General features: G+C 49.0%; 3 protein-coding genes; 1 reads left to right on the top strand and 2 right to left on the bottom strand.

Annotated features, from left to right (window-relative positions):
• Nucleotides 1–499: 499 nt before the first annotated feature.
• FFUJ_01628 (probable mitochondrial substrate carrier) lies at nucleotides 500–1,569 on the bottom strand (the record flags this gene model as incomplete). XM_023576595.1 has 3 exons in its annotated part: nucleotides 500–554; nucleotides 608–1,280; nucleotides 1,341–1,569. 3 exons carry the CDS (start codon nucleotides 1,567–1,569, stop codon nucleotides 500–502), a joined length of 957 nt encoding a protein of 318 aa, XP_023423957.1.
• Nucleotides 1,570–3,500: 1,931 nt separating this feature from the next.
• Nucleotides 3,501–5,238, bottom strand: FFUJ_01629 (probable mitochondrial citrate synthase; the record flags this gene model as incomplete). XM_023576584.1 has 4 exons in its annotated part: nucleotides 3,501–4,543; nucleotides 4,617–4,810; nucleotides 4,933–4,997; nucleotides 5,128–5,238. The coding sequence occupies 4 exons, from the start codon at nucleotides 5,236–5,238 to the stop codon at nucleotides 3,501–3,503; spliced, it is 1,413 nt and encodes a 470-aa protein (XP_023423956.1).
• Nucleotides 5,239–8,916: 3,678 nt separating this feature from the next.
• On the top strand, nucleotides 8,917–11,424 carry FFUJ_01630 (related to RNA binding protein NRD1 protein; the record flags this gene model as incomplete). XM_023576573.1 has 6 exons in its annotated part: nucleotides 8,917–9,036; nucleotides 9,104–9,349; nucleotides 9,520–9,619; nucleotides 9,724–10,690; nucleotides 10,740–10,908; nucleotides 10,960–11,424. The coding sequence occupies 6 exons, from the start codon at nucleotides 8,917–8,919 to the stop codon at nucleotides 11,422–11,424; spliced, it is 2,067 nt and encodes a 688-aa protein (XP_023423955.1).
• Between the last annotated feature and the right edge of the window lie 3,183 nt (nucleotides 11,425–14,607).

Raw genomic sequence — 14,607 nt, 5'->3', positions numbered from 1 at the left:
ATTATGCTTCATCTCGTAAGGTTCAAGAACTGAGATCGACAAGTTTTGTTCTCAACTGGTCGACCCCACTACTCAACGCTCAGACCCGAAACGACCCGAGCTCATAGCTTCGAGCTCAACAATATCATGGCAGCTTTATGATAGCAAGAAACCATGACAATTGTAAAGAGGCTGGTGAATTAAGATATTCTTTAGTGATATGGTATGAATGTTCTGCAGTGTTTTGAACCGTAGAGTCAGGATAAATATCATCACTAGCAATGAAGAATAAAACATTGCGCACTTGTTTTCTCTATTCAAGTCAAACCCACAGGGTACATGACTTTGCACAGCTAACTATCATAGAAAGATAATCTTCAAGGCGCGAGCACCTCCGTTGTCACAGCCTTTTTTACAGGCTTATGTCATTACATCAGAGATATTCGAATCCAAACATTAGACAATCCATACATCAAGCTCACCATGAGCGATATTTTCAAACCAGATTCCTAAACGCCTTCTAATGCTTAGCGGTGACCGACTCGCCGGTCAGCTTCTCAACATAAGTCTTCGCCCTGTAGTCGTGCGGTTAGTGTTGGTTGAATCTTAGCAAAGCGGGTCAACTTACATATCGCCAAAAGCAACCATGCAGACAGTCTGCCAAATACCAAGAGAAATGCGGGGAGCGATACCACGGTAAAGACCCCTGATGCCGTTTGTGTCGTAAATGTACCTGAAGGTGTTGCCGACCGTCATCTTCTTGGGACGGTTGGGATCCTCCTTCTTGCTCTGCATCTCAACGCGGATAACCTCAATGGGCTGGTTCCAGGCGCTGAGACCACCACCAAGAGCACTGGCGATGACCTTCTCACCAGCGGACAGCTTCTCGCCCTCCTTCTTGCCAGTGAGGGACTTGATCCAACCCTCAGCGAGACGGCTGAGACCGAATCGACTACCCCAGTTAGTCATCTGTCGGATAGCGACAGCGTTGACACCCTTATTGATGCCACGGATACCCTCCTTGCGGTAGATCTCAGCAAAGGTCTGGAAGGTAGACTGGGGCTTGACACCGGTGGCAGCCATCTTGTGCTTGGTGATCTCGACCGTCTTCATGCAGGTGCAAAAACCCATGGTGGCGTAAGCCTGGGCAACACCACCGGTCACACCACCAAGGATACCACCGCCAAACTCAGAGGCACCAGCGACACGTGCGTAGTACTCGGCCTCGGAGGCGACAAAGAGAAGGACGGCGCCTTTGCTGGAAGCTTCAATCCAGGCCCAGGGAATGAGACCTTGGTAGACTGCAGCATGCGAGTCAGTAAATAGTCATCAGTGCGGCGAGTTTGTGGTTATCAACTTACAGCCCAGGGGACCACCACGGGCCCAGACGCGTCCCAAAGCCGCAGCCATGCTGTCACCTCGATTGGCAGCCATGGTGGTCTTGACGACCTCGAGAGGCTGTCCGAGGGTGGTCACTTCGAAGAGGTTGAGACCGGCGCCGAGAAGCAAGTTGGAGAACTTGATGGGCTTCTTCTCCAGCTGCTTGTCCCCAATGGGAGCTGGAAGATCGGTACGGATAGTAGCAGCCATGACTTTGGGAGTGTCGTAGAATAGGGGCCCTGACCAAGGGATTAGGGTGCTTCGTCGCTGGGGAAATTTGGGGGATCGTTGAAGTATTGAGAGAGGTTGATGAAGGAGGAAGAAAAGAAGTGTATAAGAATTCGGGAAAGAAAGGGAAAAGGGAGAGCTAGAGGCGTGTGCTGTGCTGGGACTGGTTTACGTGGGGGGAAGGAGCAGTACCCGGGAGAGCTAGGGATTGAGGGACTGTCGGTACGTACCGGTATCGAAGCACACCTAAATGCTGAGTCAGATCCAATGAAAACAGTTGAATGGATGGCTGCAAAAGCGCTGAGCTGAGGCTAAGCAGAATAAGCTTGGGGGAGACCCCGGAGAAGTAGCCGATTTATCGGAGGGGAAATACCAACGATAGATGGGGTTTTCCTGCGGTTGCGGAGGTCAATCGCCGAGGTTGAAGCTGTAAATGGAGATTGGCATGCGCGAGAAGACCCGAGCTTAGAAAGAAGCTCAGTTAATCAGTCATGTTTTGCATGTGTTTCGGTGTATGTTTCTCGTTTATTTTGGGTGAAGCCACTGTACTTACTCATGTTGGCACGTTTATAAGGCTGACGACGCCATTCAACAAGCTGAGAGCCACATCACTATTCTTAGAAAACAACGAGAAGAAACAGAAGAAAATGTAATCAAATATCATCTATAGTAATTTTTCATAATGCTGACCTTTCTCCGAATAATCAATCAACCCTCCTCGGAGACTTTTCTTCCTTGTACGACTTGATTCCAGCTCCGAAAGTCTCGGATCGCCGAGATCAAGTCACCGAGATCAGATCAGCTCCCGTGGATTGGATTGGATCTCTCATGTGAAATCGGAATCCGGGGTGGATGGCCTGGGGTTCAATGGCCGACAGAGAGATCCCGCGGGAGCAGATTTGCTTGTGATAGTGATTTTCTAGATTCTTCTTTGTATTCATCTTCTTCATTCATAAGACTGACCAAGACCACCCACGTCCGAAGCTCTCCGTATTTTCACTCACACCAAAAGATCCAGATTGCTTACAACTGCTGAGCACAGTTATCATAAGCTTTCAAATCTAGACCTCAACAACTCACAGCCAATCTAGTTCACTATCACTCGCAAACTGCAAACAATTCACTACACCCTGAAACATACATCTTCAACAATCAATCAAGCAGCTTCGCAGCTCTCTTACTTCCACATCGGGCAATAACCTCAGCCACCCCCCGAAGATCACAGCTCTCTCACCTCTATTTTCGTCCCCCTGTGGCGCCGAATTAGAGGGGCCAGGAGCTCTCAACGCCCCTCCCACCCAACCGATTGAAAGAATGTCTAGACTGTTGAGAGCTCGGGTCCCTGAAATGGATGGATCCCACATGGGATTTTGTCGGTGTAATCTCTCACCGAGACTACGTGACGTACATTATTCACTTGTCACATTTACGATGCAGGGTTTTTCTGCAGATGGGAGAGAGAATTCAACAATTCTTGAGTCTCCTTGAAAGTTTGAACCAGACGCATGGGCTTTCTACTGGTGAGAAAGGTGAGTTGTCCCGGCTTGCGAGGCTGGCTAATGTAAGGAACTTTTCATGGGGTCAACATTCCCGTCTCCACCAAAGACAAGAAAGTTCGAAGCAACAACGCTATCACGGTATTGGTGAACATGATGTATGGCAACACACAGCTGGCTCAATCGTATTTGCAAAGAGCTTGATCGTAGTCATGATTGGTATCAGTCCGTAGACACGAAAATTGCAGATTAACTGTTAATCATTTCATTTCAATCGGCGCGCCGCGACGACTTGCTCATTACTAAACTAAAACAGTCCCATTGTGTTGTACAAATGCCATTAACTTGGCAATCCATTCTGCCCATCTTTTGAGCATTATCCTCCCATCTCCTTTTTCCCTTTCATTTTTAAACCCCTTACAGCTTCTTGACAAGCTCGGCCCACTTGTCGGTGGAGAAGGACTTGGGTCGCTCAATGGGGGCACCAAGAGCGCGGTCGATGATAAGCTGGGGAAGAACACCAATGGCGCGAGAGACACCGAAGAGGACGGTGTAGTAGTTGGCCTCGGTAAGTCCGTAGTACTGGAGAAGGACACCAGAGTGGGCATCGACGTTAGGGTAAGGGTTCTTGGTCTTGCCGTGCTCGGTGAGGACACCAGGGGCGATCTTGTAGACCTGGGAAACGAGCTTGAACATGGGGTCGTTGGGCATCTTCTCCTGGGCAAAAGCACGCTGAGCCATGTAACGGGGGTCAGTCTTTCGGAGAACGGCGTGGCCGTAACCGGGGACGACACGGCCGGCGTTGAGGGTGGACCAGAGGTAGTCAGTGATGGCCTTGTCGCTGAGATCGTCACCAACAGACTTCTTGAACTCAGTGAGCCAGTTCAGGACCTCCTGGTTAGCAAGACCGTGGAGAGGACCGGCAAGACCGTTAAGACCAGCGGCCAAAGAGAGGAAAGGAGAGCTGAGAGCACTGCCGACAAGGTGGGTGGTGTGGGCAGAGACGTTTCCACCCTCGTGATCGGTGTGGATGGTGAGGTAGAGGCGCATGAGCTCGACGAAGTCAGCGTTGTCGGCGAAGCCGAGCTGGTTGGCGAAGTTGAAGGAGTAATCCTTGTCCTTCTGGATGGGAGCGACCTTTCCGCCCTTGAAGACGTTCTGGTAGATGCGAGAAGCAATGTTGGGGAGCTTAGCAATGAGGTCCATGGAGTCCTCGAAAGTGTAACCCCAGTACTCCTTCTTGTTGATACCCTTAGCGTAAGCCTTGGCGAAGCTGGAGGTGTGCTCGAGAGCGGTGACAGCCAGAGAGAACTGGGCCATGGGGTGAAGGTCGGTAGGGCAGTGGTCGATGAGCTCCTCGACGAACTTGGGAAGATCGGAGCGGGCAGCCCACTCAGCGGAGAGGTCGCGGACCTGCTGCTCAGTAGGAACCTCGCCGGTCAGGAGAAGCCAGAAGAGACCTGCGCGGTTTAATTTTAGTATTCATGATATTGCGAAGTTTTGTGCGCATCACTGCGGATGGGTTAAGCTCACCCTCGGGAAGAGGCTCCTTGCCACCGGGAGCCTTGGGGAGAAGCTCCTGGCACTCGGGGATGGTCTTGCCACGGAATCGGATACCCTCCTCAGAGTCGAGGACGGAACCCTCCCAGACGAGGGCCTTGATGCCACGGGCACCACCGTAGACCTGGTCAAGAGTGACCTTGTCGACGACCTTGGAACCATGCTCCCTATCTGAATGTTAGTGATCAAAGTTCAACTGCCGGTGGTTCTGCCGTCGATTGCAAGCTTGAGGCTCGGCGTGGACCCTAGCTCGGCAAACGATGAACCGAGAGGGGAGAATGCGACTGACTTTCGGAGGGCCTTGACCTGCTCAATCTTCTCGGGCAGCAACTCGGCGAATCGCTCCTTCAGGGTCTGTGAGGATAATCGTTAGTATATAATTTTGTGTGGTTTGTGTGGGCGATCATGAGGGTCAATGGGCAACGTCAATGACGTTTTAGGATCCATGAAGCCTGGGCTTGTGCTTTATCCGAGGTTAACTTACCTGAGTCTTGGCCGAATAGCATCGAACGGCGTTGAAGACAGAGCCATTGATAGGAGAAGAGCGGAGAGAAGCCCGCAGGGCAGCGTTGCTGAGACGGGCGACAGAAGCCATTGTGAGAGATAGTTATGCAGACGAAGAAGATACGAGTGCAAAAGCAAGAACAGGAACAAGAGGCGGAGATGCCGGAGGGGAGAGGAGAGGTATATGAGGGATAGAATAGAGTGGAGGGGAGGAAAAAGTAGGTTAAGTCAGGTAACGGGGAGGAAGAGGTTCAAGTAAGCCAAGAGGTCCAGTCGATAAAAAAAAAAGGCGCAAGCTTGAGAGGGAGGCACAAAAAAAAAGTAGACTACCCCGTCTCATTCTGTGACATTGTCCTCTCACCTTGGCTCTACCGTAGCTGTGAGTACTGAACCTCGGGGGCCGGGGGTACGGGGGGCATCAAGCATCAAGCGGAGCGGGACTTATGGGGCAGGATACAGTACAGACAGCCCGGTTTTGCTCTACGGGATGGACTTTTACAGGGGGGTTGGATGAACAGCCTCAGCCAGTTTTTTTTTCTTCCACCGATTTACCAGGGTGACGTTTCTGGGGACAACGCTTTTGTTTTGCTTTTGTTACTGGGGTTTCAGTCCTTCACATCATGAAGTCAATACCCGTATGCCAAACGTAGAGGAGAGGTATCTTTGCGGGGTTGACGAGCTTCAGCGTTTCATTAGGTCAATAGCTGTCATTGAAATCGTCATTTTTGTGTGTTTGACTTTAGCCCGTCAAGTTCAATCTAATCTTCCCTCGATTACATCAGAGCTCGCTACAGTAAGAGCAAAGCACAGCACCCTCTTGCCGTATTCCGTCATCAACTGCCAGTTGGGTAGCATCCGTTAATAGTCCTCGGTTATGCCCTTTTGCAGCTGTCTACGTATCTCAGGTGAACAGTTTAAGTTGATAAATCGTTGCCAACTGATCGATCACTGCTCATGATAGTACCTCGCCGGAACTATATGTCCCCTCCAAGACCCGGGTGCCATGCTGTCCTCTTATTTTGATGAGGTTGCACAGGCAGGAAAAAAGTGACTGAGCTACGACTCTAGAGGAACATTTACCGCGGGCCCCCTCAACCTGTATCTGCAAGCCCCAAAATTTCGGCCTTAATCCCTGTCCCTCTCCCGCGTTCTCAAGCTCCAATTCGACGCACTCCAAGCCCTCCCCCAAATGGCCGAGACGCAGGCCTTAGGGAACAAGAAAACTTTGGATCTTGAGCGAGGCTGCCAAAAATAACTGGTCCAGATGTCCACTATTGCCGCAGGATATCTACTAAAGTCTTTTTGTCGCTCAGGATAGAATTCTCAAGTATTCTTGCCTCCCAAAGACAAGTTGGAACCCCAACAGCTAGTGATAGTCTAGGCTTGGGTCTTGGGTCTGGGGGTTGCGTTGGCTTGGCTTGTGAGGACAAACAAACAGGGTGAGGGATGGAGGGAGGGCTTGCTGCTGCTTCTCGGCACCAGATGTTGTTGTCTGTGTGTTTCTCAACATTCATTGATATTTAACAATATGCGGGAGCATGGAGTCAAAAGGAATCAGTCAAGATCTACCCAGCCAGGCTCTACCCCCTGTTGTTTACATTCAGCGTCGAAATTTTCCCTCATCATGACAACTTCGGAACTGTTGTACCCTCCGAAGATTGTCTCCATGATGGACATGCTCTTTGCTCCACCAAGACGAGCCCCTGGGAGAACAAGTGGAGATACCTTCACAATCAACTCATTTGTTTGGTTCATTACTCGTGGGACCTCGGTCATGCTGGCCATTATCGATGTAGCCGTGATTTGACGTCAGAACCAAAGATGGGTTCATCGGACCTAGAATTAAGCACGAGGACAGGACGACCCGGAACTACCGTGATCCATCGCCGGGCCTCCGAGCCAGCGCCGCCAGCGCTTCGGACTGCCGACGTACCCTTCCATCCGGCCAGTAGGAGGTCTCTACGGAGCATCCGGACAGCTGATCTCTAACCGCCGTTCTTCAAGATAATCACATCTGATCACGAAACCTGTTTGAATCGAGTGCTCAACTCAATATAGTATTTCCGATCGCCCGGTCACCTCGGCTGTTTCAAAACCACCAACATCGGCTATTGTGTCTTGTGATGCTGTCGTCTCCAAGCACATTCTAATGGCCTGCAATAACTTGGCGTTTCTTGTCATACTTTTCTTGAATAATCACGATGCATGTATCGTGGGTCCCTCGATGATCTGTTATTAATTATTAGCCATTCGTTTCATATATCGCTTCATGATCTAGGAGCCCAGCATCCGTGATTCAAACAAGATAGCATGCTTATTACCGCAGTATCTTGGCCGAAGTGCATGCTTTTCATCGAGTTTTACGTACAGACTACATAAAATCAACAAGAAATCGCGCATTTACAGAATTGCTTTCTCTTATATTGGCCTCGTATTGTCTGTGTCCTTATCTAGGGTATCATGCACTCCACTGACACTAAAAGCTTGTTACGGATTCAACCCGGAAATGTAAACCATGATAAGTCCCTGTTATGTACACTGGATGATAACCTAGTGGTTGCAAAGCATATATGAATCTAAGTTTTCTAATAGGTAACTGTATTTGACTCTCACTGCAGATTGGAATACAGGCATTGGTTGGGACTACATTCAAGCAGCAGAGTTTACAGCGTGAATAGATAATAACTGGATAAGTCAGACGTACATGGTTACGGTTATTTCCACTGATTTGTTATGCCCAGTAACTTACATATAGTATACATGGAGCAGTATCTGTAATAAATAAGAGACAGTCATACCTGGGGAAAACAGCTCGGTTACAAATGAGAACGGGACTACCTTGCTTTGTCTCATCATCGGTAGTGAATGCCTGAATTCCTGCAGTGCAAGGCTGGCCAGACACAATGGTTAACTTAAGGTGTTTGTTGAGGTTCAGAGGCTTTCCTTTTCTGGGTTGGTACCGGATAAACTATTAGGACCACCAAACCCAAACCCGGAATAAAGATTTGAGTGACCTGGAACCAAACTGCGACACTTAAAAAGGCTGCCCCACCTGTCACGCTCTTTCGCCTCAGCTTTTCTCCTCCCACTTCATTTATCATCATCTCACAAACCAAGAAAAGAGCAGCATCACACTTGACGACAACGCCCATCGAGGCGAACACGCAAACAACGCCAGTGCAGTTATTATCCGACCCTGTCTCTAGTACTGACAACTTTTTCCTCGTTTGACGATCTCTGTTGGCTTTATCGCCCACTGCACAATCTCGTGACTCGTCGCGCTCCTGACGCAAACAGTAGAAGAGCTTTCTCGCACAAGTCGTACCCGTACTCCTGAGGCCTGCCTTCTCTATTTGTATTTGCGTCGCATACTTCCAGCTGATACATTACCTACTTTATCTTACAATAACTGGGACTACTCTCGTACTGCTTACTACTACTTATCTCGCCAGTCGCGACTGCGTAAAAGAAAAAATCTCTACCTGCCCACCTAAGGAAGGAAGGACCCGCTTAAGCTTTCGTACCTGAATAAAGCGACAAAGAAATTTTGATTCAGACAGAAATATTCTTCTGCATCTCTTACCTTTGCTTCGCCTCCCTCTTGTGCTGCAGGCATTTCATTTCAAGTGGTATCGTCCACCTCTGGTCATTTCGCTGTCGGACCATATCTGGAGTGCATCGCATTTTGAGGCATCACGCGTAGCTCGTCGACTACTCCAGTCTACCATACAAGCACTACAAATATAACAATCACTTCAAACAAATCACCATGGCGTCCGCAGTCGCGGATTTGGAGGCTGGTCTCCAGGCTATGCTCAACTTGAAGCCGCCAGGTGTGTCCGGATCTCGCATCACCAGTTTAACCTCTCTTTGCGTTTCCAACATCCAGGTAAGGCTGAACCAAACATCTCCAATTGCTTCAATGCCAAACAACCGCTAACCGCTTGTCCCAACAGGCCGAATCCGTCCTCATCCAGAAAATCTTCACACACTTTAAAAAGACACCGGGAACACACAAGTTGGGGGTACTCTACGTCGTAGATTCTGTAACCCGGAAATGGCTCGAGCAAGCCAAGGCACAGGCACAGGCAATTAACAGCTCTGCCCCGGATGGAACCTATGCCGCTGGCGTCAACCGAGTGACAGAACTCATGCCTGTTTTGATGAATGACATCCTGCAATCCGCCCCGGAAGAACAAAAGGTACGCAAATCTGACTATCACCCTCATGTAGCTGGCAACCAGTCACTGCCACGTGCCGCGCACATTGGAGCACTTTACAAGGCGCTTCTGTTGACGACCTTCGTTCCTTGACATATTTGACCTTCGTACTGTTTATTTGGATCGTAACTCACACATAATCCACCGTGTAGGAAAAAATTAAGAAGCTCCTTGATATCTGGGAGAAGGGCCAGACGTTCCCTACACCAATGCTCGAGTCTTTTAGAGAGAAGCTCAATGCACCACCACAGAGTACGTTTTTCACGCAAGCAGTATCACGCCTGGCGACATATGCCCAAGCGGTACTGCTTTATTGTCTCAAATCAACTTGTAGTCTAACCCATGTGATGTTATAGATGAATCGACCACTCCTGACGGTAGCCCGCCTCCCAATGTGCTAGGCTCGCAGCATGGCAGCGCTTCAGCTCCCGCTACGACTTCAGCTCCTCCGGCTCCTAGCGGCACATCTATTCTTGAGGCTTTGGCTAACATCGCTCGTCAAAACACAACCGCTCCCCCTGCCAACCCCTTGCCGGCTCCCACAGCACCGTATAACCTGCCAGCTGCCGCGCCACCTCAACCAGTATCATCTGCTACACCGCCTGTATCGTATCCTATGGCGTCGCAGCCCGTAAATGTGCCGTCTCTTCCTTTCAGCCTCCCACATATGGGGGCGCAGAATGGATATGCAGGGTCTCCTCTGAACAACCCAAGTAACCCAACTAATCCGGTCAACGGGGCCATGCCCGCTGCAGCAGCACCTGGCCTTGGGCTTGATCCAAACACCCAACAGCAGATCATGCTGATTAAGGCGCTCGCTGACCAAGGTATTCCATTTGATAAGATTCCTGCTCTGATTCAAAGTATGGGTGGTGCAGGAGCCGCGGCTGCAGCTGGCGCTCCCCCAGCTCAGCAGCCTATTCCTTATGCACAGAGTCCTCAAATTCCTAGTCAAGCTGCATGGGGTGGCCCTTCAGGCAAGCCAGAGGATTCACGTATGCCAGGCTACGGCCATACAAGATCTCCTCCTAGATTCCATGGACGTTCTCGTTCGCGATCTCCTGACCGTGGCTGGGGTGGTCGTGGCTCTCCTCGAAATGGACGTGATCGCCTAGACTATGCCCGTGACTCTCCTAACCGTGGTCGTCATGATGACCGCCGTGGAGGTGAATATCGCCAGCGTAGCCCTCATGGACACCGTGGACGAAGTGAGACCCCACTTCATGAACAAGGCTCAGCCGACAAATGGGTCGAGTACGATCCAACTCTTCCATCCGGACACATCAAGGTCTATAGCCGAACACTGTTTGTTGGTGGAGTAACGTAGGTGTATCCTCATCTGTATTCGTATCGTTAACTAACCAAGGAACAGCTGCTCTGAGAGTGAATTGCGCGGCATTTTTGGCCGCTTCGGTACGGTGCAAACATGCATTGTGAACAAGGACAAGCGACATGCTTTCGTGAAGATGCTTAGCCGACAGGATGCTGTCAACGCTAAGCAAGGCACTGAGGATTCCCGCAATCTAGAAGTGCCCCTTCGTGTAAGTGACTGTAGACTCCCTTTGCATATTGATTCGAGCTAACTTTACCAGACTCGTTGGGGTGTTGGTTTCGGCCCTCGGGACTGCAGCGACTATTCAACGGGTGTCAGCGTTATTCCTATCCATAAGTTGACGGAAGCTGATCGCAAATGGATGTTGACCGCCCCCTTTGGCGGCAGCGGTGGACAACCTATTGAGACTGGCTTGTCAGTGGAGGAGCCCGATATCGAGATAGGAGCTGGAGTCTCATCCAAGGCCATCAGTCGACGCATGCAAACGGACAAGGGCGGTAGCAACGGTCCCAAGTCAACTCGCAATCGGGACGAAGACCTCTCCCGTTGGCGCCGAAGTAGAGACAACGGCTCCAACGGCCACAATCGTCGTGACGATCACCGCGACCTTGCTCAGGACGGACAGAACATGGTTGCCTCGTTCCCCTTTGGGATTGGCACACTGCCGAACGGCATGCCCAACTTTCCCGCTGGCTTCACATTCCCTGATCCCACAAATAACTAAGGGTTTCTTTCGAGGATGACGCACAAGATTATGTAATGATACCCAGGTATGGAAATGGGAGGACATTTGTTGTTTTATTGTTGATTTCCCTTGTTGCTTTGAGCAGCGAAGAAGGCGGCGTTGGCAACATGGTTCCAAGGACTATACAAGGACTTGGCTTGGGGAGACGGTTTCTTGCATCAGCTGGTGGGCAAACAGTCGTGATTGACGGCTTCATGCAGGCGCATTGACGACCAGATGTGTTTTTGTTTGTTTGATGAGGGCTTTTGGCCCACGTAGCTTTGTTGGCTACAAATGAAAAGTTATGATATTCCACTGGATACTTGTGCCTTGTAAGCTGTGCTTATGAATTCGGTTTTGCCCTGGTAGTCACCGGGCGATTCAGCAGTGTCCCAAAGTTCCAGTCTTGTACGTTTAGGGGCTTACACATTGATGAAGTCCTTTCACATTTGCTCCCTGTCTTGGCGTCCTATGCGTGTCGTTGTATCTGGATACAATATGTCGTTTGCTTGTGTGCTTCTGCACTGGTTGTTTGTTGCCGTTGTTCCCCGTGGTGAAGCTTCCTCCAAAAACATTTCATAGCGAGCGCGACTAGTGGATAATATGAAGATGCTTGGTCTCTGTTTCCTGTTATACAGCAGCATATTTCTTGGCAGTGAAGCTCTTGTGATCATCGATCGATGTTGATGTTTGAAAGGAATTCCTGGGTGGAGACATGTTGTCTTTAGAAATGAAGTCTTCATCATCATCTTTCATTTTAGATATGCTCTCACATGGATGGTCGACATCCCCTGGATGCTTTAGTGTTCTGAAGGGGTCATGTTGTCTCGTTCTTGTCGAGTTACATGATCAGACGGCATCACCGTCTATGTGCAGGGTAGTCAACTCAGAGCTTGACATCGACTGTCATCGTCATGTTTGTACAGACATGTCCTATTTATCTTTCAATCCTAATGAATACGGTCTCCTAGGTTATTTTGTTCTCTTGAATTTGTGTTTATGTTTGTATGAGCAACTTGTGGTTCTGTATGATCGAGTGTTTTCCCTCATCAGATATATCGACTCACGGCTTCAATCACTCACCCACCTCCAACAAAAAGAAAAAAGCCTCCCCATGCGTTATTGACAACTACTTTGTTTCTAACATTGCGGTTGTACAGTCGAATCGTATTATGACATTCTGACCGCTCACAGTAAGGTCATGCCAAGTCTCAGCAGTGACGACTCGTTTATAGGGGCATTGACGTGCTGTCTATCACTTCGGTTTTTTATTTATTTATTTTGTTACTCGTGTATATATGCTTGTCTTTGGTTTTATTCACGTCTTTGTAACTATGAGCTGTGCATGTAACCAAAGGCCTTTATGCCTCCTTGCTGGGTCGCATCGAACCGTTAGACAGAGAAGTGTTTTAAACTTGTTGATATCGATGCCCCGACAATATATACCTGGATAATGCAGCAAGAATACGATTCGTCTTTGTACGAAATGGATCTCTCGGTGTGCTTGTTTAGACTACGTATCTCGGTGATATACCCTTCTACGTAAATACCTTACGTCCTGTAACTTGGTAAGCTTAGTTCCATGGAACGAATAAAAGTGTCACTCTTTTAACTTGTACATATCACATGAGAGCTTGGATATGGTCCCTTAGTTCTGTTTTGGTTTAACTTGTTCTTTAAGTAGTTTATATAATTACATGACGCTCGAGACAGCTGTCAGCCTCGTCATGTGAACCTTGGCTCTTATGTCAACACAATGCAGCGCTTTAACTCAATTCCTTGCTTCAACACACTATCCCCTGCACATAAATTATCCCTAACCACATGATCAGTCAACGAAAGCCAAAGTTGTACGTTGCAACAAGTATCATCTCTCCTTGCCCCGGGTCGCTCAATCTCAGCCTGGTACAGGGTAACCACCACCAAACACCACTCTCACCAGCATTTCGATCGTCACAGTAATCTTAATTCCCTCCCTGCAACTCCTCACGAGCACGTCAAAGCGATCACGGTCGTCTCATCCCTGAAGTACTTACCAACACACTTGCAATGCCAAGACAAGGCAGACTGTGACGATCGAAGCCCTCACCGTCGGTAGTTAAAATAAAGTCGACAGATCGACGGCGCCATCTTTTCAGGCAGCAATGTACTCATTAAAGCCGTTGATTCACATGACTAGCCATTTGTCGATACCGTTTTCAATAGGTAGATTACTGTAACTACTTTTTACTCTTCCTCTGTTGTCAGAAACAAGCTTCGGTTATCACCAAGACCCCCATGGGGCTCGATTGGGGTATAGTGCGAGATTCCCCCCTGACTAGGTTGGATTGATCACCGACGGTCCTTTTAGATATAGACTTTGATATGACAGTTGTTATTTGATGTAGAAGTATTAACTAGGCTGCTGAGTATTCTCTATTGAGACAAGGTACGTCAACTGACTCAGAGCTTGACTGGCTGTGACGTCTCTACCCCTTCAGCCTCGAAATTACGCATTCAGGTGATGCCAGAAAAGATAAACAACCAACATGCTCAGGCAGGGATATCCATCATTATCTGCCGCTACGTAACAACATGGTCTTGACTTAACAAGAGACACATATCGCACTTGTCTCGAAGCCCCAAAATTAGAAATCCCTTGTGCTAAACCCTTTGAGATGCAACTAATTGCTGCGCGGATGGATCCCTTCATCCACAGTTTGGCTCCAGCGCAATATCCGACTGCATACCAATCAATCGATCAATCGATTACAGTAAACACTCCGCGCTGAACTGAAACCATAGTCATATGCCCATCCCACGCCCAAAGCACGCTGTAATCTTACTTCATACCCACTGACCTGCCGCTCAAATCGCGACGACAGAAAAACAAACATCTGCTTCCTGTCAAGTCCGAAATTAACGGAGCCACTCGAGGTCCATCCATCCCTTCATCGTGCATGCATGTCATCCATACCAAGAGAATTCAGAAACTTTCTACCAAGCACACACTTGCATGACCGGAGAAAAAAAAGAAAAGGTCACAGAGAAACCGAAGCACCTCGGGACTGACCGACTCGAGCCAAGACTGAATAACAGAGGACTCAATTGTAAACATAACCCATCCACTTTGCCTCAATCGTTGCCAAAAATCGGCAAGGGGAGTTCCGTCGTATGTAGCTTCAGAGTGGACTGACGAGAGTC

Source organism: Fusarium fujikuroi, chromosome FFUJ_chr01 (assembly GCF_900079805.1).
Source record: "Fusarium fujikuroi IMI 58289 draft genome, chromosome FFUJ_chr01".
In the NCBI taxonomy this organism is placed as follows: domain Eukaryota; kingdom Fungi; phylum Ascomycota; class Sordariomycetes; order Hypocreales; family Nectriaceae; genus Fusarium; species Fusarium fujikuroi.
This window is presented reverse-complemented; position numbering and strand designations above follow the sequence as displayed.